The 23,388-nt window shown below is 41.0% G+C and overlaps 1 protein-coding gene across 1 annotated transcript in view; it reads left to right on the plus strand.

The window, feature by feature from the left end:
* Positions 1-23,388, plus strand: part of SLC25A22 (solute carrier family 25 member 22) — a 134,393-nt gene that overhangs the window by 39,789 nt on the left and 71,216 nt on the right. The window contains exons 2-3 of the mRNA XM_089653574.1: positions 14,313-14,416; positions 21,562-21,687. Coding sequence (XP_089509700.1) covers positions 14,397-14,416; positions 21,562-21,687 — 146 coding nt within the window. The 5' untranslated portion in view covers positions 14,313-14,396. The remainder of the gene's footprint in view (positions 1-14,312; positions 14,417-21,561; positions 21,688-23,388) is intronic.

The raw sequence follows: 23,388 nt of genomic DNA on the forward strand, positions 1-23,388 counted from the left end.
TTCTGCGTTTTTTCCAGCAGCCCCTGAACTCTCCCTAATGTTTTCCTATGTGTCCATGTACACATTGTCATTTACAGGCAGTTGCGTTTACAGTCATTTTTTTGAATGCACCAAACTTACGTTCAGGAGTAGATTTTATCAGCATTTCAAACGCCAAATGCTTGTAAACGAGGCTAACCGCGTTTATAAGCGTTTGCATTTGGAATTTTTTTTTTAACTCTCCCATTTCCAGATGCTGTCCAGAGCCTTTTTTCATCATGAAAAATGCATGCAAAGTGTTTTCCTGGTACTCAACTGGACCTGGTACACCATACTTTGAGGTTTTGCACGAAAGAAAATAAGTTAGACACTGCTGCAATCATTTCTGCACAGAAATGAGCTGGAATACAGCCAAACACCACAAAAAAAAAAAAAGACAGCTAATCTCAACAAATACTGCTCTCTCTGCTTCTGCTTGCTCTATTTCTCTCAAAATGTCTGAAATACTTAATCTTTTACTGTTTTCAGTGCATTCTGGGCATTTTGGAAGGTCTCCTGAGGTTATCGTTAAAAAACGCTTCTAAATGCAAACGCGCATAAACGCGGTATACAAACAGACATTTTTTTAACCTACATTTTCCTGCAGTCAGTTTCCATCATTCAGAAGTGTCCCGTGTACATGGGGCCTAAGGCTCGGTTCAGATGTCACATGACATCTGAAGTCCCATGTTAATCAATGACAGCTGTCTTAATTAGCACTCCTGAAGTCACTCCGACTTTAGAAAAAGTTCCTGCACTACTTCAAGGCGACTTCTATCTGGCTTGTGCCCATAGACTTTAATGAAAGCCGCCTCTAAGTCGGATCCTCATCTATATTGATGTGGTTTGGATCCAACATTACAGGAAAATTACCCAGGCATTCCCTGAAAGTTGCTTCAGAGTTGCTTCAAAGTAGTACTCAAGTCGCCTGGCAAAGTCGCACTGTAAGTTGTACAACTTCAGGATGCGGTAGTGTGAACCGAGACTTCAGCCTGATTTTAGTTAAAAGTTTTTGGTTTTTCTTAAAAACCCAAAACCAGAAGTGAAATATATTGCAGCTTACCAATCATTAGATGTGGTGGCTGCATTAGTTTGTTTTGTTTTTTTTACTCTTTTCCCCCTCTGTTTTCACCTGGGGATCTGGCCATAAACACGTCTCCTGTATTAGAGTGTCCCCACTCTGACTGAAAGAGCGCAGGTGGCACCTTTGGCCAGTAGCATTGTCAGTTTGGGGGAGGGGAGTGTATATTTGTACTAGCAGATTTCGATATTCTAACAAATCAAAGCCAAACTCCTGCTCACACTGTATAAGCAGTAACAGCAAAGTGTTTTTTGCTTCTGGAATGAAGGTTTTACATAGATAAAAGCTGATCATAGTAAGAACCCTTGTCAGTAGTAAATGGTTTGTCCCAACTGCTACATCTGCAGGACAGCTTGTTCTGTTGAAAAACAGCAGACTTACTGCCAGGATCACCAGGTGAAAATAAAAGAGCCTAAAAAAGAAAGTAAATGCAGCCATTACATCTAAGAATTGGTAGCCTGCTGTATAACAAATGTTTTCTTTTGAGTTTAATACTGCTTTCAATCATCCCCAGGGACAGTATTTACATTGAATGAGAAGTGTCCCGTAGGGTGATGGCTGCTTTCTTAGATGAACTCTTCAGTCCTCTGCCCTGCCATACCCTCACAGCTGTAATCTTTAAGTGCTCTGGGGGTCCACATAAGCCGCTTGACCCGTCAGTCATGTGTCCAAAGTGTTGAACATGCCCACCCTTTCTTTTTTTCTTTTTTTCATAGAAGCCGTACTTTCAGTTCCTGCAATAAAAAGTGCTCTGTGGAGGATGGGCGGATGAATGAAAGGTTCATCTCCTCCATTCATAGATCTATAGTACAGCTTCCATGAATGGAGGAGGGGCGGAAAGGGCACCCCAACATGCGAATAGCAACCAGAGCTGGAATGGCTGAATTATGGCTTCCCCCTGTCTCTTTGCATTATTACTGGCCAGTAAGGCCACTCAACACAGGTAAAGGCAAGTAGAAGAGGACAGGAGTCAGGAGAAGACAGACCAAAGCCTGACACCTTTTCCCTGACACCACTGGAGAGAGACACCACTCTTTTCCTGCCTACCATAGTTACTTAGCAGTACCCTTCACTGTAACTATAGAAGGGACCATAGGGAAATTATAGAAGGTTTCCTTAGAGTACAACTGTCATGAGAGTTGCCATTGCTGGTCTGTTCCAAGCTCAAATCCAGGAAATCTGAAAATTGCCAGTGGGGCTGTCCCTGCACTGCAAGGGTTAACTGGTAATTTTTTCTAGATGATAGTAAAAGCAATTTACTTACCCGATCCTCTGATCCCCAAAGCAAACAGCGCTCCCTATGCTCCACTGATGGAACTGTCCCTAGGCCTCATTACATCCATTTCAAGGCTATGGACCCTGCATTGGACTTAATGACGTCAGGACCTTAGACCATTGGAGCATGGGGGGGGGGGGAAAGATGCTGCAAAGACTGGTCTAGCAGTGCAGAGGATTAGGTAAGTGAATCTTCTTTTCTAGACCCCCTAGACCTTAGGCTAGGTTCACACCTATGCAGGTTGCGTTTGAGCTGTTTCTGCATTGTGTTTTGCGTTGCGTTTTTGATGCGTTTTTTCTTTTTCTTGTTGCTAGGCAGATTTAAAATGCAAAATACCTAAAAATGCGTCAAAACGCATCAAAAACGCAATACATGCTTTTCTGCAGCTTTTCCATTGAAGTCTATAGAACCAAAAATGCAACTTATTGCGTCCAAAAAAGTCCCTTACCCTTTCCAAAAGATGCACCAGGTGAAAACGCACAAGTGTGAACATGTCCCATAGGGAATCATGTTAAATAGACTGTACTGCATTTCTGCAAAATGCAAAACACACTTAGGTGTGAACCTAGGGTAAATGAGCAGCCAGAGAAACGTTAGAACTTGTTTATTTATTTATATTATTATTTCCGGTACTTATATAGCGCCATCAATTTACGCAGCACTTTACATATATATTGTACATTCACATCAGTCCCTAACCCTCAAGGGGCATACAATCTAAGGTCCCTAACTTACATCTATACATACACATATTAGGGCCAATTTTAGACAGGACCCAATTAACCTACCAGCATGTCTTTGAAGTGTGGGAGGAAACCGGAGTACCCGGAGGAAACCCACGCAGGCACAGGGAGCACATGCAAACTCCAGGCAGGTGGTGCCTTGGTTGGGTCAGCCACTCAGAAAGTACTGATACTAAAGCATTTGAAGGTCCTATGTACACAGAGTTTTCCCAGCTCTCCTAAATGCCTTTCTTCCTGGCAGTAACAGCATAAAAAATGCTTTATACACGTAAATGCATGTAAACACATCTAGATGCGTTTAGGAGAGTCAAGCGCTTGGGGTTTAACTCATTTAATTGTCCAGAGTAACAATTTATTTTGGCCACTGAAATGAATTAATACTCAAGCGCTCAAAGCGATTCGCATTGACGTGCCTTTAGATGCTTTTTCACACGTCAAACATTTTTACTGCCAAAACATAGCTTCTGGACGTGCTGGCAGTGTTTTTTTTTTCCTCTCTGCCTCTAAACGACTATGTGTGCATGGCTAACATGGAGGTGTTTTTAGAAGGAGAAAAAAAACCCGCTAGGCACCCCTAAAAGCAGCGTTTTTAATGCTGAGTGTGCACGAGGCCTATATCTACAAGGAGAATGGCACTTTGCCCGCATTTTATCTCATCACCCTACATTATAATCCGGTATATCCTCAGCACTTTTTGCTTACGTGTTTAACCAAATCAAGCGGCTTCTCCTTTTCCACTGTTCCTCACGTACTGCTTTCTGTAACTCTGCATTTTTCATGTATTTGTGCTGATCTTGCACATAGCGCAGTTATTTCCTAGTGTAGTATGTGTGCACAAATAACACAATCACATGATATTCCTTATCACGCCAATGCCTGACCCATATCGGCGCACAAAACTATTTGTTTGGTTAATATTCACGTGACAGCAAAGTGATAATATTTAATCTCTCAGATTGTAAGCTCTCAGGATCAGGCCCTGCTATCCCTCTTGTATTGAACTGTATTGTTGCTGTACTGTCTCCCGTTATATTGTAAAGCGCTGAGCAAACTGTTGGCGCTATATAAATCCTGTATTATAATAATAATAGTAATAATTTGCGGCTCTGAGGTCAGAGCTTTAAGTGATCCCTCTTATGTTAGGCAGATATGTTTTGTTAAAAATATATAGGATGAACCAGCCTAAATCCCCAAGCTCAAGAAGTGGTGAAAATATTGGTATAAGAAAATAAAAATTATTAAACCAGTAATTAAATATTTAAACCAAGCTACCATTTTAAATAACAACAAAATCTATAAACAGTGAATAAAAAATGTACACATAAACAGCGCTATGTCAAAATACAATGTCCAATTGATATAAAAGGATAAAAGAAAAAAAACTTCCACCCAAAAAAAAAATATAAAATAAAATTATAATGTGAAAAGTTCAATTCATTCCAGTGGTAAGTGTGTCTTTAAGATAAAGTGATCCACCATCCATGTGATCCTGCAATGATTAGCACCCCATTGGATTCAACACTCACCAGAAGCTGGTGAGTAACCAGCAGTGGAACATTTGTAGGAATTCAATCAATCTCCTTCATAATGAATGGTTGTGAAATCTCGAACTTGATAAACAGCCAGCAGCCCAAAAGGACCTCCAATCAATAGATTATTAGTATCTCGCGGCTAAACGTGCCTAAATGCTAGGTGTGTTTAGAGCTTGAGCATCAATTCATTTCAGTGGCCAGAATATATAATTACTCTGGCCAAGTAAATTAATGCCCAAGCGCTTGAGATGCCTAAACATGTTACATGTACTTACGAACCTCAAGCGTTTTTTCTGCCAAAATGCCGCTGGCAGAAGGAAAGGTGTCTAGCAGACATGGTCAAAGTGTCCAGTGTGCATGAGGCCTTAAATGCAGGATCAATGATTGTCTTGCTTTAATAGTCATTGTAAATCTTCCCTATTTTTATATACTGTAATGAGCAACTATATGTGAAATATATTGGTGAAATAAATTCAATATGGATGGTGACATCTTCTTTAGCATATAAATTGCAGCCTGCGGAATTATATTTATATATCGTATATACACTGCTCAAAAAAAATTAAAGAAACACTTTTTAATCAGAGTATAGAATCAAGTCAAATAAACTCCTGGGATATTGATCTGGTCAGTTAAGAAGCAGAGGGGGTTGTTAATCAGTTTCAGCTGCTTTGGTGGTAATGAAATTAACAACGGGTGCACTAGATGGGCAACAATGAGATGACCCCCAAAACAGGAATGGTTTTACAAGTGGAGGCCACTGACATTTTTATCCCTACTCATCTTTTCTGACTGTTTGACCCTAGCCAAATGCAAAACTAGTGAAAGTGTCACTACTGGTAGCATGAGGCGATACCTGGACCCTACAGAGGTTTCACAGACAGTCCAACTCCTCCAGGATGGCACATCAATATGTGTCATTGCCAGAAGGTTTGCTGTGTCTCCCAGCACAGTCTCAAAAGCATGGAGGAGATTCCAGGAGACAGGCAGTTACTCTAGGAGAGATGGACAGGGCCGTAGAAAGTCCTTAACCCATCAGCAGGACCAGTATCTGCTCCTTTGTGCAAGGAGGAACTGGTTAAGCACTGCCAGAGCTCTACAAAATGACCTCCAGCAGGCCACTGGTGTGAATGTCTCTGACCAAACCATCAGAAACAGACTTTATAAGGGTGGCCTGAGGGCCCGATGTCCTCTAGTGGGCCCTGTGCTCACTGCCCAGCACCATAGAGCTCGATTGGCATTTGCCGATGAACACCAGAATTGGCAGGTCCAAGGAATTGATACCATTGAATGGCCCCCATGCTCGCATGACTTAAATCCAATAGAACACCTCTGGGATATCTTGTTTCGGTCCATCTGATGCCTCCAGGTTGTACCTTAGACTGTCCAGGAGCTCAGTGATGCCCTGGTCCAGATCTGGGAGGAAATCACCCAGGACACCATCAATCATCTCATTAGGAGCATGCCCCGATGTTGTCAGGCATGCATACAAGCCCATGGGGGCCAGACAAACTACTGAGTACCATTTTGAGTTGCTGCAATGAAATTTCAGCAAAATGGACTAGCCTGCCGCATCATTTTTTCACTTTGATTTTTGGAGTGTCTTTGAATTCAGTTCTCTGTAGGTTGATCATTTGCATTTCCATCAAACGATGGGGCATCCTTACATACCTAACACATTACCCAGTCCATATCAGTATATATGTCCAGCATGAGATTTTTCCCCATTGAGATCTGATGTGTTTTCAAAGTGTTCCTTTCATTTCTTTGAGCAGTGTACTGTATATAAAACAGGAGAGCATCTTGTCAGTTAGGGATCTTATAAAACAATAGATAATGGAATAATGTCAATGGTCACATGGGGTTATTGGGTAAGGAAAAGAACTAGAGATCATTGTCCAATTTCTCACAGAACAATGCTACATGCAAAAGAAGATACCATCTTTGTCAGCTAACGGCACTTTTTTACTTCCATCTACACTTTTAGAAGAAAGTGCTGTTAGCTGACAAAGATGGTATCTTGTGCAGTTTTAAACCCAATTTCTCACAGTCACTGCTTGCTGATGCCATCGCTAAGGCAACGTTCACATCTGGGCGTTTTGTATCTCACGTGTAGAATCGCTCTGATTCTGCCCACGATCCCAAAATGCTCTGCAAAAATGACAAAACATACCATGCATGTTCAGATGTCATTCATTTTCAAAGCCACCTAAACGCAGTGTGGTTTTGCTGCATGATAAATCGCTCTGCAATCATGGCAAACTGCATAGCGCAGGAGCTTCTTTTGGGCAACAAGCTTCGCACTATGCAGTTTGCCATGATTGCAGCGCAATTTATCACGTGACAATCGTGGCAGAACTGCACCACCTTTAGATGCTATTAGAAGTAAATGGCATCTGAACACGCAAGGTGCAATTTGTCATTTTTGCATAGCGTTTTGGGATTGCAGGCAGAATCGTGGCGATTCTGCCCGAGATACAAAATGCCCAGATGTGACGGGGGCCTTTCACACAGCAGGTCTGTCTCTCAGTTTTTGAGGTGGACCTGATCAGACCCTCCATTCATCCCTATGGACAGGCAGATGTAAATAGATTTGTGTCTGTTTATACCTGCCTATCTCTAGTCCAGTTGGGTCTGCTGGAAAAACAAAAAAACAAGGGGATCCCTCCTCTTCCGTTTAGGCATATCGATGGACAGTCAGGGGTACATATAGAGCAGAGTTCGTTTACACCCAGCCACCCATTGTGCAGAGCAGGCTCTGACCACTCCACTCTGTACAAGCATGGACATAAGTGGACATGGACCTGTCATCCTCCTGCTCCACTCCAATCAACAGGGGATCTGTCCCCGGCTAATCAGAATCCTCTGCCCTCCTGACGCCTACATACTACAGACCTCTGGATGCTACCCTACATACTACAGACCTCTGGATGCTACCCTACATACTACAGACCTCTGGATGCTACCCTACATACTACAGACCTATGGACACTGCCTTATATACTGTGGACCTCTGGACATCACCCTACATCCTACTGACCTCTGTATGCCTGCCCTACATCCTACTGACCTCTGTATACCTGCCCTACATCCTACTGACCTCTGTATGCCTGCCCTACATCCTACTGACCTCTGTATACCTGCCCTACATCCTACTGACCTCTGTACACTGTCCTAAATCCTACTTACCTCTGTACACTGCCCTACATCCTACTGACCTCTGCACACTGCCCTACATCCTACTGACCACTGCACACTGCCTTACATCCTACTTACCTCTGTACACTGCCCTACATCCTACTGACCTCTCTACATTGCTCTAAATACTACTGACCTCTGTACACTTCCCTACATCCTACTGACCTCTGTATACCTACCCTACATCCTACTGACCTCTGTACACTGTCCTAAATCCTACTGACCTCTGCACACTGCCCTACATCCTACTGACCTCTGTACACTGCCCTACATCCTACTTACCTCTGTACACTGCCCTACATCCTACTGACCTCTGCACACTGCCCTACATCCTACTGACCTCTGTACACTGCCCTACATCCTACTGACCACTGTACACTGCCCTACACCCTACTGACCTCTGTACACTGCCCTACATCCTACTGACCTCTGTACATTGCCCTACATCCTACTGACCTCTGTACATTGTCCTACATACTACTGACCTCTGTACACTGCCCTATATCCTACTTACCTCTGTACACTGGTCTACATACTACTGACCTCTGTACATTGCCCTACATCCTACTGACCTCTGTACACTGCTCTATATACTACTGACCTCTGTACACTGCCCTACATCCTACTGACCTCAGTACACTGCCCTACATCCTACTGACCTCTGTACACTGCCCTACATCCTACTGACCTCAGTACACTGCCCTACATCCTACTGACCTCAGTACACTGCCCTACATCCTACTGACCTCAGTACACTGCCCTACATCCTACTGACCTCTGTACACTGCCCTACATCCTACTGACCTCTGTACACTGCCCTACATCCTACTGACCTCTGTACACTGCCCTACATCCTACTGACCTCTGTACACTGCCCTACATCCTACTGACCTCTGTACACTGTCCTATATCCTACTGACCTCTGTACATTGCCCTACATCCTACTGACCTCTGTACACTGCCCTACATCCTACTGACCTCAGTACACTGCTCTACATCCTACTTACCTCTGTACACTGTCCTTTAAACTATAAAGAAAAGCTTTTGAGAGTTTTCCTCCCTTTCACAGGTCTGAAGCAATACCTGAGAAAGAAAGGAAAACTCTTGAAAGCTTGTCTTTTGAGTGTTAGGTTTGTACAATACAAGGTGTCATTGTATACCGCATTACTCTCGTATTTTGTAATCTTACGTATATATACTTTTTCAGTGGTATGATTTTGTGGGGAAAATTATTAGTTCCCCCCCCCCAGTTTTGACTGTGGTATATTATGTATTGTTCCTAGAGCTGCCACTGTGTGCAACCCATAGCTATCAGAGGTCACCTTGGTTGGATTGGTTTATATGGGTTTTTGCGTACTACATAACTATTGATCCTTGCACTGCCTTATTGAATACGCCTGTAGGGGACTTCCATGAAGGACATGTCAGTGCTTGGGATCCCTGCATTTCATGGCATGGGAATTGCTGGAATTGTATAGGACTATTACATCAGCCTACACTTCAAAACAGATGACGATATGTTGGTCTGGTAGTACTGATGTTTCCCAGGACTGATCTGTCTCCAAACATGTAGACTGTTTAGTTTTCTTCAGTCCTGTTCTACTAAAACATCTATGCTGGCTTTAGCCTCTACATACTATGCACAGTTGGCAGTGGGGCCATTGCATAAATACTATTACTGCACCAGTTTTGATAGGGCTGGGGTATATACAATAGACTGATGTGCCTTGTGTTAGGACTGCTTTTACGCCCTTTCTGGCCTTTTAGGACCGGTTCACACTATAGAAACGCAGTCCAGGTTGCGTTCCAGATGCATTTCCGCTTGTGCATTTTTGACACATTTAAGTGCGTTTTGATGCATTGTTGACACGTTCCAATCGTTTTTTTTTATGCATTCCAGTTAATTTTTTCCTCTCTTTTTCTTCAATTTCAATAGGGACATGTGCGTTTTTAATGCGTTTTGGTGTGCTTTAGTGCGTGTCCCTGCATTTTTGCTATGTTTACCGCATTCCAGTACAGTTCTGTGAAGAAAAAATGCAGCATGTTCTGCAACTGGAACTGCAATCACTGATGTGAGCTATGACATTGACAACCATATAACCTACTTCCTGAGCATTTCAGATGCAGAAAAAAAAAGCAACTGAAATGCATGTAATGTGATCTGGCCCTTAGGCTAGGTTCACACCTATGCAATTTGCGTTTGATCTGTTTCTGCAGTGCTTTTTGTGGTGAGTTTTGCGTTTGTGATGCATTTTTGATGCGTTTTGCCTTTTTATTTTTTTATTTTGTTGGCCAACTTGTTGCTGGGCATATTAAAAATGCAAAACACATCAAAAACGTACACAAAACACAACACTGTTTTATATGTGGTTACATTGAAGTGCAAGCTGCTGTGGAAAAAAGTCTCTAACCCTTTCCAAAAACACGCCCGCAAAAAAAACGCATAGATGGGAACGTGATCCATAGGAAATCATGATAAATGGCATGCACTGCGTTCCTGCAAAATGCATACAAAAATGTACAGGTGTGAACCTGGCCTAACTGAAGGATTGGTTAAAGAAATTATTATGACAACACCCACCTACGGTATGTGAGCGAACACTGATAGCCATAGCCCTTTCCATTCACCTGATAGTCCAAGGTCAGTCATTCTTCATGTAGCTTTGTTCCTATTGCGGCAACCACTCTGGAACCAGTGCTTGCCAAAGTCCAAGAGGGCAATTGAAGCCAAGTATTTAACTTGATGACCTGATGTGTTAAAGGGGAACTTGGTAGAAGATCACCTTTTGACAATATGTCCTAGACAGTGTTAATATGGCAGAGATCTGTGAGTCTGTGATAGATAATAGGTTCACACTAATGCGGTGCGGTATATCGCATGTGATTTGCACAGGAACCGCACCACATTCCTGTGCAAATCACATGCTATTTGTGTGCAGTGCGATTGGAGCCATACATTATGTATGGCTCCAATCGCACCGTACTTGAACCAAAAAGGTGCAGGGCCCTTTTTTGGTCCACACTAGAATCGGATCGCATGGGTATTCACATCTATGCGATCCAATTTTGCACATCACACCGCGTTTTGCGGACCGATTTCAGGGTGTTGTTAACGTAATATACACATCGGTTCGCATGAACAGGGTGCGATTCCGATGCGGTGCGAAATTCGCACAGAAAAAACTGAGAATTCCACACTGCATCAGTATGAACTCAGGCTCAATGTAAATTAAAACCAGGATTCTTCAAGAGAGAAATTATGTAACAAAAATCCTTCTTTTGACTTCAAGGTCACAACCTGGAATCTTTTCTTGGAGCACTTGTTTAGACACAGCTTTTTGGACACCTGGTAATATATTATCATATTCAGATGTACTTGACATGTGGGCACTAGTGTTTGGGAGATCTCCCCAAATCCCTTTCCACCCTTTTTTTTATTTTTCTCTCCTTCGATACCCTTTTTACCCCCTCTGGCGATGTCTCGTTTTTGCTTCTCCCCTTTTCTTTTTCTTTCCTGTCTTCTCTGAAGCTGGTGGCATCCACCTCCTCCAATTACTATATATGCGTTGGTTTTCCTATTAGTCTATTAGATATGTTTCTGAATCTTTAGGGTTCATGTACACTGCAACTGATAAACTCACGTTCAGGAGCTTTTCTGTGTTTTTTTTCAGCAGCCCCTGAACTCTCCCTAATGTTTCCCTATGTGTCCATGTACACATCGTCCTTTACAGGCAGTTGAGTTTACAGTCGTTTTTTTAACACACCAAACTTGCGTTCAGGAGTAGATTTTATCAGCGTTTCAAACGCCAAATGCTTGTAAACGCGTGTAAATGCAGCTAACCGCGTTTATAAGCGTTTGCGTTTAGAAACGTTTTTTAATTGTTCCATGTCCAGATGCTGTCCAGAGCCTTTTTTCATCATCAGAAATGAATGCAAAGCGTTTTCCATTTATTCAAATGGACCCGGTAAACTGGCGCAGTCAGTTCCAGGTTTTACATGAAGGAAAAGGTAGAGCATGCCGCATTATGCTCATGATGGGATCCATAGTGAATACAACCAGAAAAGACAGGTCATCTCAACACTTACTGCTCTCTCTACTTCTGCTCTCTCTATCTCTCTCAAAATGTCTGAAATACTTAATTTTTACTGTTTTTCAGTGCATTCTGGGCATTTAGGAAGGTCTCCTGAGGTTATCTTAAAAAAATGCTTCTAAACGCAAACGTAAATGCGCATAAACGCGGTATGCAAACGCGGCTAAACAGACATTTTTTAACCTACATTTTCCAGCAGTCAGTTTCCATCGCTCAGAAGAGTTTTCTAAACGTCCTGTGTACATGGAGCCTTACTGTGAATCAAAACCTCCCATGTCACGAGATTCTTCATTTTAGATAACCTTTGTGATAACTTTTGAAATATTGTGTAGCATTTTATTGTTGTATCTCTACCGACTAGTTTTTGTGTTTTTATACCTCGCCTCATCTTCATAAGCCCTATGCTGCATTTTGTGCAAAAAGATTCATCAAGATGGATATGTCACCAATAATGTTTGTGTTGTTTTATTGTATTCATTTTTCTTTTCTGTAACTCTAGGTCTAAAATATTTCCATTAAAAAGATTAGGAAACTAAACCAAAGAAACCAAAAAAATCATTCTTAAGGCTCCCACCAGTTGTGTTTTGGGAAGGTGCACTGGAGAGTGCTGCCCTTGTTAATGGCAACCCTAACACATCTAGGGTTATGTCACCTGTTAGTACACTACAGTGCGGCAAAATGGAACCTGCACTATTTTTTCAGATGGAAAGCATTACGACCCATAGTACTGGGCTACCATGTGCTGTGGCGGGCTGCAATGTAGGTGCAAGGAGGGTGCACTGGAATGCTATGTTGGGGCACCATTCAAGATTAAGGGCCCTTTCACACTGATCAGCTTTTTGTTCATTATTGCCTTACCAAAAGCTGAAGAAAAATGCATGATCATTAAATCCTATGGAACTCTTCACACGAGTCATTTGCTGGTCAGTTGTGTTCTTAAAAGTCCTGCATTTTTGGTGGGGTAAAAAAACTGCATCTCCCCATTGAAATGAATGGAAAACACATCAAAAACACAGCACTAAGGCATAAAAAACGTACCAGCGGTTGAGTTTGTGGTGCGTTTTTTTTTGAGTCACGTATCTTTTTTTTCGCACACCTGAAACGCGTCAATAACACATCTGTGTTTTAACAGTGTTTTTGCAATGGAGCAGTGTAAAAGCAGTGTGAAAGCAACCTAATGGCAATACAATGCACCCCACAGCAGAATGTGCATAGCCTTGCGTTGTGGTAAAGTGTTTGAATGAGCCCCAACCGACAGATGAAAGAATGGTCCCTGAGTGGCTATATTAGATGATTTTTTTTTTTCTATCTACCCCCCATTTAAAACTAACTAAAATAGGTCCTAAAATCCACAGAGTTTTCATTCTTAATTTGTTTTTCACTTTTTCTGTGGTAAATTTTTGGTTCTACTATACAAACTAGAAAATAATAATAACAGCTCTTGCATTGGTATGAAACAAGTCTTGTCATACTGGGCATTTCTCGGGATTTTTTTGTTTGGCAGCAATGCACTGCACACTGTTCTTGTATTTCATCCTTCATACTAACAGAAATGACACAACATACCCATATGGAAGAAAAATATATTTGAAATATATTTAAAAAATATTCTTCCCAAATATATTGCCATATATTTGAAAAGCTGCAATTTTGCCCATATTCAATATATTTCTATATATATATATAGATAGATAGATAGATAGATAGATAGATAGACAGATAGATAGATATATTATATATATTGCATGTTGAAATGCATTTTTGTTACAAAATATATGAAAAATATTTTTAAAAATACATTTCAAAGATACTGTATGTCTTTAAAAATACAAATCTATATTTTTGGAATGCATTTACAAATATATGTAAAAATATATGTTAAAATTACTTTTTTTATATGTTGAAAAAAATCTGAAGAATATATTTTAAAAATATATATTTTTTAACATATATTCTTCAGATTTTTTTAACGTATAAAAAAGTCATTTTAACATATTTTTGCATATATTTGTAAATGCATTCCAAAAATATAGATTTGTATATGTATGTATATGTATATATATTGAAAAATATTTTGAGATATATTGAATATGGCCACAATTGTAGCATTTCAAATATACGTCAATATATTTGGGAAGAATATATTTAAAATATATTTCACATATTTTTTTCTTCCATGTGGGTAAGGTGGAAGATCCCATTCAGAAGGGAATGTGTTAAATACAGTGGAAAGTTCTATACATGGTGAGAAAGGAGGAGAATGCAGGGAACAGCTCTGGAGCAAAGTCTTCAGGTAACACATGCTGGTCATTGTGGGATTAGACGGTTTGCTTGCAATCAATGAATAGCTTGTCTCTGCTTTGTCTTTCATAGGAACTTGGCAGACTCCAGAGACCCGACAAATCGCCGCTACACAAGGAAAGACCTTGATTTTTATCTGGATTAGGTTGCAATTAAATGGCTGATAAACAAATTAGGTGAGTGACATTCTGGTAATATTATGATATACATTATGTTATGTATAGGAAGGCGGAGAATGACAGGCTGGGGTCATTGTGTGGTTTGTTCTCCGTGATCATGTCAGATGAAGATTTATTTTCATAGCTGGGAAAGCGCCAGGAGATACCATTCCGAATGCATTAGATTGCAATATAATGGGCTATATATAACATCGGTTTCAGGACCTGCTCAGTAATTGTGTATCTGTGTGCAGGACAAATGTCCTTCTTATCCTACATCCTAGGTAAATGGTCTTTATTTTTCTTGACACGATGAGTTCGAAGTTCATAGTACAGTTGTACGACCCATGCAATAAATCTACAATCTTCTCTCTATTCAAGCACTATTGTAGAACAGTGTGGAACAGATTCAACAAGGGTGGAGGTGACTGTAGCCATATTAGTGCATTTGTGGCAGAAACAATTACCTTTGTGATCAGTACTGCTTTGACCTGAAGAAGGGGTACATTCCCCGAAAGCTTGTTCTCAAAATTGTTTGTTAGTGCAAATAAAAAAAGTATCACGTCAGTACTCAAGGGTGGAGGAAAGGAGAAAACATACCCACTGTGCATAGCACCCAGTCAGATTTAGGCTGTCATACATTTTCCATATTGGAACAGGAGAGCTAAAATCTATGCAAAACATACACTTGCTTTAAAGTTTAAATCCATCTTATACTATTTGGTGCAACTTAAAGTGGCTGTAAACCTCAGACATGAAATATGAACAAATCATATCCCTCTATAGTGTGTATTTGTCTCAATTAAGAGCCCTAAGTGTCATTTCTGTCTGCTGCTTTGTTCCTCCGCTATCAGCATCAATCCATTCTGACAAGTTTTCCTGACACCAAGAGAAAAAAGGTGACAGGTCTCTAACATACAGCCTGTGATTGGCAGCCTCAGTAATGCTCCTGTGTGTTGTGTGTGATATTTTCCCTCACTGAGATCTGATATGTTTTTTGAGTAGTGTATGTACATTACCCACACCGCATTTAAAATGCACTGCACTTCTGGAGCAGGTTTCAGTGTTAACGACACTCCAAACGCAAGTTGCAAATGCAGTTGCTGTGCATTTAGTATGCACTATTTTGGTGCATTCTGACATGATTTCAGCCCATTCAAATGAATGGACTGAAATTGCACTGCACCTGGATCGCATGTAAATTGCACAAGAACGCACAGCACATTCCTGTAGGGTTCATGGTGTGAACTGCCCTTTACTCTAACAGCTAGAAGTAAGCACTTAATTCCCAGTATATGGTCATGGAAACTCAAGCCAGCTTATACCATCCACCTTGTCTTTCTTCCTATGTTGAAGGCTGCTTTTATTACAGATAGTAATGGGGTGCCTGCAGGGGCGGACTGACCATTTGGAAACTCGGGCACTGCCCGAGGGCCCGGGGTCAGTAGGGGGCCCCATGAGATGCCCCAGGTACCTTTTTCATAGGCTTTTTTGAGTTTGGGCAAGGGTACAGGGGCCCCATGATCCCCTATTGCCCGGGGGCCCCATGAGTTGTCAGTCCGCCCCTGGGTGCCTGTGATAGGTAACAATAAAAACTGCATGTTAAGACAACACTTCAAAATCGCCATCACTTTGCCCATTCAAGGGTCATGCTCCCAGTTGTCAGACACTAAGTCTGCATTCACGCTACTGTAGAACAACACCAGTCATCATGCATATGTACTTTTTTCCACACTGTCCTGCTTTGTGCAATTTGTTACACTGGGCTGCCTGTACGTGACAAATATGTCAAATAAGATCATGCATCTTTTTAAACTTTGAGCTTTGCACTTTTTTAACACTGTAACTTTGTCCTGATGGGCATGGTGTCAGTATCTCTACAATGACTTGCTTAGTAAAACCTCCTGGAAGCTGCTCCAATGCTGTCTGCTTAGAACACACTATATACATACCTCCCAACTGTCCCTGATTTCGAGGGACCGTCCTTGATTTCGAGGGACCGTCCCTGATTTGGAACAAAGTCTCTGTCCCTTTTTCCTCCTCATTTGTCCCTCATTTTGGTCTGATCTCTACGGTTATATATAAAATGCACTATTTATCTTTCAAAATGTGTTTCACAGTACTAAACCTTTCATCCAGTTTCTATGGTTGCATTTGTACATTTCAAAAGCCAGTATAAAGGAATAGTAGTTGTAAAAAAAAAAAAGCACTTGTGGCTTTTTTTTTGTATAATTCTCCTTTAAGCAGCGTGATAGGGGGTGTGTCCTAACCCTACATACATTTGCTAATAGGTGTCCCTCATTCCCATCTCAAAAAAGTTGAGAGGTGTGTATACACACTGATGGCACATTTAGGCCTTTATATAATGAGTCAGAATAATGTAGAAACTCAAATAAGACACAGCAGCCAATCAGAAATGTACCTTTTGGCCTGTGAAAGTTAATGAAAGTGTAAGGCTAATTTCATATTGATCTGTGACAAAAACACGGCAAAAATGCATATATAACTTATAACCACACTTTGTGATAAATAAATAAAACCACAAATAGTAGCGCAACTCTTGCACAAAATAAATTAAATAAATAAATAAACTTGATCAAGTTACTTAATGAAATAAGTAAATAATCCACCACTGTGCATGTGCACAAATAATATAGCATAAATTAAATTTTCATGAAGTCCATTCACAAAAGTCCATATATATTCAAATATGATCTTCAATAAATGAAGTCATGGAATCTTCCTTCACCAATGTGATCTCCAGTGCTTTAATACCCCATGAAAATACACACTCACCAGAAACTGGTGATAAACCAGCATATCTGTGTCAAACCAGCACTCCACCGCTTAGTCTCAGCTTATGGATATCCTCAATACTCCACTGTATGCATGTCCAATCAATTCCCCCCTTAAAACCGCACTCACAATGAGTAATATATAAACCAGCGTTTTGTAATACAAGAGCACAGAGCTCTCTATCCAGCGTCTCACCAGCCTGCAACCAAGATGGCGTTGTTGCGATCACGTGGTCTGGAGCTGAGAGCTGGCTTGCGTGGTAACATCACCAGATAGCCACACCCTAACGCATTTTGTCATACGACTTCTTCCGAGGGAGAAGTCGGACGAAACGTGTTAGGGTGTGGCTATCCAGTGACGTCACCACGCACGCCAGCTCTCAGCTCCCGACCACTTGATCGCAACAACGGCATCTTGGTTGCAGGCAGGCAGGCTGGTGAGATGCTGGATAGAGAGCTCTGTGCTCTTATATTACAAAACGCTGGTTTATATATTACTGATTGTGAGTGCGGTGTTAAGGGGGGAATTGATTGGAATACATTTTTAAATGTTATTTGCACTATGGCGAGTGTTTTTTCTATCTACATGCATACTGTGGAGTATTGAGGACATCCATAAGCTGAGACTAAGCGTTGGAGTGCTGGTTTGACACAGATATGCTGGTTTATCACCAGTTTCTGGTGAGAGTGTATTTTGATGGGGTGTTAAAGCACTGGATATCACATTGGTGAAGGAAGATTCCATGACTTATTTATTGAGGATCATATTTGAATATATATGGACTTTTGTGAATGGACTTCATGAAAATTGAATTTATGTTATATTTGTGCACATGCACGGTGGTGGATTATTTATTTATTTCATTAAGTACCGGTAACTTTATTAAGTTTATTTATTTAATGAATTTTATTTAATGTATTTGGTGCAAGGGTTGCGCTATTATTTGTGGTTTTATTTATTTATTTATTACAAAGTGTGGTTATAAGTTTTATTGGATATATAATAGCAGCACCCATCAGAGTATATATATCAATATTTGAGTACAGAGGCGCAATGATTTATTCTAATTGGTGTTTTTGGAGTGATCTAATTTAGACACCATTTGGAGGTTGAACTATAAGGTAAAAAATGCATATATGTTTTTGCTACATTTTGACTGCATTTTTGCAGTGTTTGCGGTGCATTTTTTAACCACTTGCCGCCCGGCCTATGGTCATATGACAGCCGGGCGAACATCACGTCCCTCCGGGAAGGCGTCATGTAAAGTCCTTCCCGGATCGGGCATTACGCATAACCACAGGGCCACGCTGTGGTGAGATCTGTCACTGGACATGTACCTCGGACAAGGCCGATGGCAGATCTGTGTACTGGCCCCGTTGCCAATACCATGTGACCTGCTGTGACCAATCACAGCAGGTCACATGACAGTTGTATACAATGGATGGCTTCCTTTCATGTCATCCATTGTATACAAGTGTGTCTAGCTATAAATGGTCACAGTGATCACATGCACAGGCTAAGTCAATTACAGCCCATCTGTGTCATGTGATTGGTCGTGGCCAAATCACAGCTAATCACAACAAACAACCTGAATGAACCAATTTCATTCAGTTAAATGCTTGCTTATAACAAAGAAATTCTTTGCTATAAGCAATCAAATTGTGTAAAAAAAGAAAAATACTGATCACTTCCCCAAAGTAGTACAATGTTACTATGGTAACATTATACTACTTTGGTCATAGTGTAATATGAAAATAAAAGCCTTAAAAAAAGAGAAAAAAATGTAATAAAAAATAAAAATTGAAAAACAATTATCAATTTATTTATTTTTCGCACTGTCACCAGTCAGTGTCCCTGATCACCGCCACACCAGTTATATGATGACACTGTACTGCACTGGTGACAGTATGTAAAAAAAAAAAATTGTGAAAAGATATTTTTTTTTATTTTTTCATTTTCTGAAAAATTAAAACAAAAAAATTACAACTCCAAAAAACTCGCCATGCCTTTTATGAAATACATCAGATTTTCTACTTTGCAATAAGGGGTCATTTTGGGGATATCTGTACTGTTCTGACATTTTTGGGCCTCAAGAAATTAGATTGGCTGTCAGTACTTCAGGATTGATCAATTTTCAGATATATTTATTTATTTATTTCAGGTACTTATATAGCACTGTCAATTTACACAGTGCTTTACATATATATTGTACATTCACATCAGTCCCTAACCCTCAAGGGGTGTACAGTCTAAGGTCCCTAACTTACATCCATACACATATTAGGGCCAATTTAGACAGGGTCCAATAATCTACCAGCATGTCTTTGGAGTGTGGAAGGAAACCGGAGTACCCGGAGGAAACCCACGCAGGCACAGGGAGAACATGCAAACTCCAGGGAGGTGGTGCTGTGGTTGGGATAGTTTGTGAACTCTATAACTTTCCTACAGACGAAATAATAAACACTGATTTGGGTTATTTTCACCAAAGACATGTAGCAGAATACATCTTGGCCTATATTTATGAAGAACAATTATTTATTTGCAAACTTTTATAACAGAAATAAAGAAACGTTTATTTTTTTTTCAAAATTTTCGGTCTTTTTTTGTTATTTTAGCAAAAAATAAAAACCCCAGTGGTGATTAAATACCATCAAAAGAAAGCTCTAGTTGTGTGAACAAAATAACATTTTAGTTTGTGTACAGTGTTGTATGACCACGCAATTGTCATTCAAAGTGTGAGAGCGCTGAAACTTGAAAATTGGCCTGGGCAAGAAGGGGGTAAAAGTGCCCAGTATGTAAGTGGTTAAAGGACATGTGATTAAAAAAACACACCAAAAAACGCAATGCAGGTGTGTTTTTTTGGGGTTTTGTGTGTTTTCTATTGATTTCAATGAGGATGTGCATTTTTTTTTTCACCTCACCAAACCTGCACCAAAAATGCAGCAAGCATGAAAAACGCACTGGACTCGCAACGGATCAGTGTGAAGAATTCCATAGGAATCACATGTTTTTCTTCCTCTTTTCAACAGAAAAATGGAAAAAAAAACAAATGAGTGTGAAAGCAGTCTAAAGCTTTGTAATACAATCAAACCTTTCATAAGATGTTAGTTTTTTTTCTTTAGTGTGTGAAGGGTTGACATCTCTGTCAGCTTTTTATTGCAGCTTGGTCACTGGAACAGGAATAGATTGGAAATGTCACAAATGTGGTCACAGACAGTCTTAAATCCAGGACATACCTAAAGCAGAGCTCCACCCAAAAGGGGAAGTTCCGCTTTAAGGACTGCTCTCCCGCTCCCCATTAAGGATTGGCACCTTTGAGGGGTGGGGGGGCAGCGGGTACTCAAATTTGACAGGTACCTGCTCCCACTTCCGGTCCGGAAGGTGTCCTCCCTCTCTCCCTCCCTGTAGTCTTTTGGGACATGTGACAGGTCCCAGAAGACTACAGGACCATTCATGAAGCGCAGCGCTACTCGCGCATGCACAGTGTGTACCTGGCTGTGAAGCCGCAAGCTATCACAGCCGGGTGCCAACACTGAAGATGTCGGCCTCCTGAAATACAGGATATCCGGTGAAATTGGCTGTGGGGAACACACCGTGGGACTGAGGGACAGGTAAGTGGCTGTTTTTTTAAAAGTCAGCAGCTACAGTTTTTGTAGCTGCTGACTTTTATTTTTTGACAGGTGAGTGGAACTCCGCTTTAAAGAATATGAATGAAAAAGTATCCTGCTCTCTTTGTATTGCTTCCTTTGTGTGAAACTCCTGGTGTTCCTGTCAGTCCCTCTGCTTTCTTATTAAAACTGACCACACTAGGAATGAGAGCATAGCGTGGTCTGTTCTCCAGCTGTGTTGGGAACATAGTGTGCTCTCCTCCAATGATCAGACTTGTCCAGGGGCGGTCTGACAACTCATGGGGCCCACGGGCAATAGGAAATCACGGGGCCCCTGTGTCCTCGCCAACACTCAAACCACGCTCAAAAAAGCCTGTGAAAGGTATCAGGGGCATCTCATGGGGCCCCCTACTGACCCCAGGCCCTCGGACAGTGCCCGAATGGTCAGTCCGCCCCTGGACTTGTCCTAACATGCACAGCCATTCCCTGGGAAGACCAGTAGATGCTGTTTCTCCTCCCCTAGCTCTTATGCAGCTGAGAACAGAGGGTGTGTGATCACTTATAAAAGAGGGAAAAGGGTATTTATAATTTTTTCATATCTAGAGACAAATATTTTGCCTTTCATTTCTATTTTAAACTGAATAGGTTGTTTTACAAGGTGCGGGTTTACATATAATCTGATATGTGAGCATTAGTTAGACAGACAGTAGTTATTACATTGCATTTCTCTCTTTCACTCTGTCATCATTATATCTGCAGTTTACCTGCCAAGCTGATAAATGGAGGAATAGCTGGACTGATTGGTGTAACGTGTGTCTTTCCCATTGACTTGGCTAAGACTCGTCTGCAAAACCAGCAAGATGGCCAACGAATGTACAAGAGCATGTAAGTAGAACATTTGCTGAAGGTTTTTTTTTTTTTTTTTGCTGTCTCGCACCAATACTTTGTTAGTCATTGTTGCTGCTAGAATGACCTGATTATCAGTGCCCACCACAGTGTACATATTTGTGTGAGCAATCACTGCTTTATGCATTTATACAGTATGTGAATTGATCTATGTCAATTGATTAGGTTAGGTTCACCCTAGTGCAATTTTCAGTGCGTTTTTTGGACGGAAGAAACTCAACCAAAAATGCACTAAAAACGCATGCACGTGTGTTTTACACAAATTTTTGGTGCGTTTCAACTAAAGTCTATGGGGCCAAAGTTGTGCTGCAACCGCACCAAAGTAGCACTACATTGATGTGAATGGGCACCACTAAAAATAACAGGATTTCCAATGGTGTGTGATTCTGTGCGACTAAAGTCGTATCTGAAGTCACACTACTGTGAACCAGGCCCTATAGGTAATATTAAGACCTATGGTCATAGTATTTCATTTTATGCCATCAGCTTTGTAATAGTAATACAAACAATAGTTACTTTTTACAATCCAATAGAAACGTACTTGAAAAATCTCCTTTCATGTGAGTTCTGTCTGCCTGCTGGCCATCTCCTTTCACAACTTCCAGGACTCCTCCATGCTTTGCAGCTTCTCCTCTGCTATTTACTTTCAATTTCTAAGGACTACATATCCCATGGTACTTTGCTGCCTGCAAGCAGTGATTCCTGTACTGACTCTGCCTCCTGAAACTCCTCCTCTCAGCATCTCTGCATTTCAGAAGGCAGGCTCTGGGAAATGTGTGACACAGCAGTGCTACTGACAGGGCATAGTGAGTATGTGTCACAGAATTCAAATATGTGGGGATCTTCACAAAGTAAGTTTACAGACTTCGAGATTTTTCAGATTAATAGGAATAGACTAGAAATAATTGAAATGCAATGTGAAAATGAATATATGATTTAACATTTTGAGTAGCAGGCAGGGGCGGACTGACAACTCATGGGGCCCCTGGGCAATAGGAGATCATGGGGCCCCTGTGTCCTTGCCCAAACTCCAAAAAGCCTATGAAAAATGTACCAGGGGCATCTCATGGGGCCCCCTGCTGACCCCGGGCCCTCGGGCAGTGCCCGAGTTTCCAAATGGTCAGTCCGCCCCTGGTAGCAGGACTGTACTAACAAAAAATCGCGCGTTCTCAGTACAAATGTCCAATAATGTGCTTTTCCCCCTTGCTGATACCTCGAGTTGCAGCCGCTGATTAGGGACTTTCCATGCTGTAATTTCATAAAGCCAATAGCAGACAAATATTTTTGGCTGATGCCTTATGCACACTGACTTTTTTTTAACCGCTTGCTCTCCTAAGGATTTACCCCCCTTCCTGACCAGGCTATTTTTGTGTTACGGAGCTTTGTTACTTTAACTGACAATTGCGTAGTCATACAATGCTGCGTCCTTTTTTTCCCACAAATTGAGCTTTCTTTCGGTGGTATTTGATCGCCTGTGCATTTTTTATTTTTTGCGCTATTAAAAAAAAAGACTGACAATTTTGAGAAAAAAACTATATTTTTGACTTTTTGCTATTAAACATGTCCAGTAAAAAAAATAAAAATATCAAATTTCGTCATAACTTTAGGCCAAAATGTATTCTGCTGCATGTCTTTGCTAAAAAAAATCCCAATACGTGTAAATGAATGGCGATATATATA

The sequence above is a fragment of the Staurois parvus genome, unplaced genomic scaffold, assembly GCF_062004578.1.
Source record: "Staurois parvus isolate SC_StPar_1 unplaced genomic scaffold, SC_StPar_1.0 ptg000715l, whole genome shotgun sequence".
Taxonomy (NCBI): Eukaryota; Metazoa; Chordata; class Amphibia; order Anura; family Ranidae; genus Staurois; species Staurois parvus.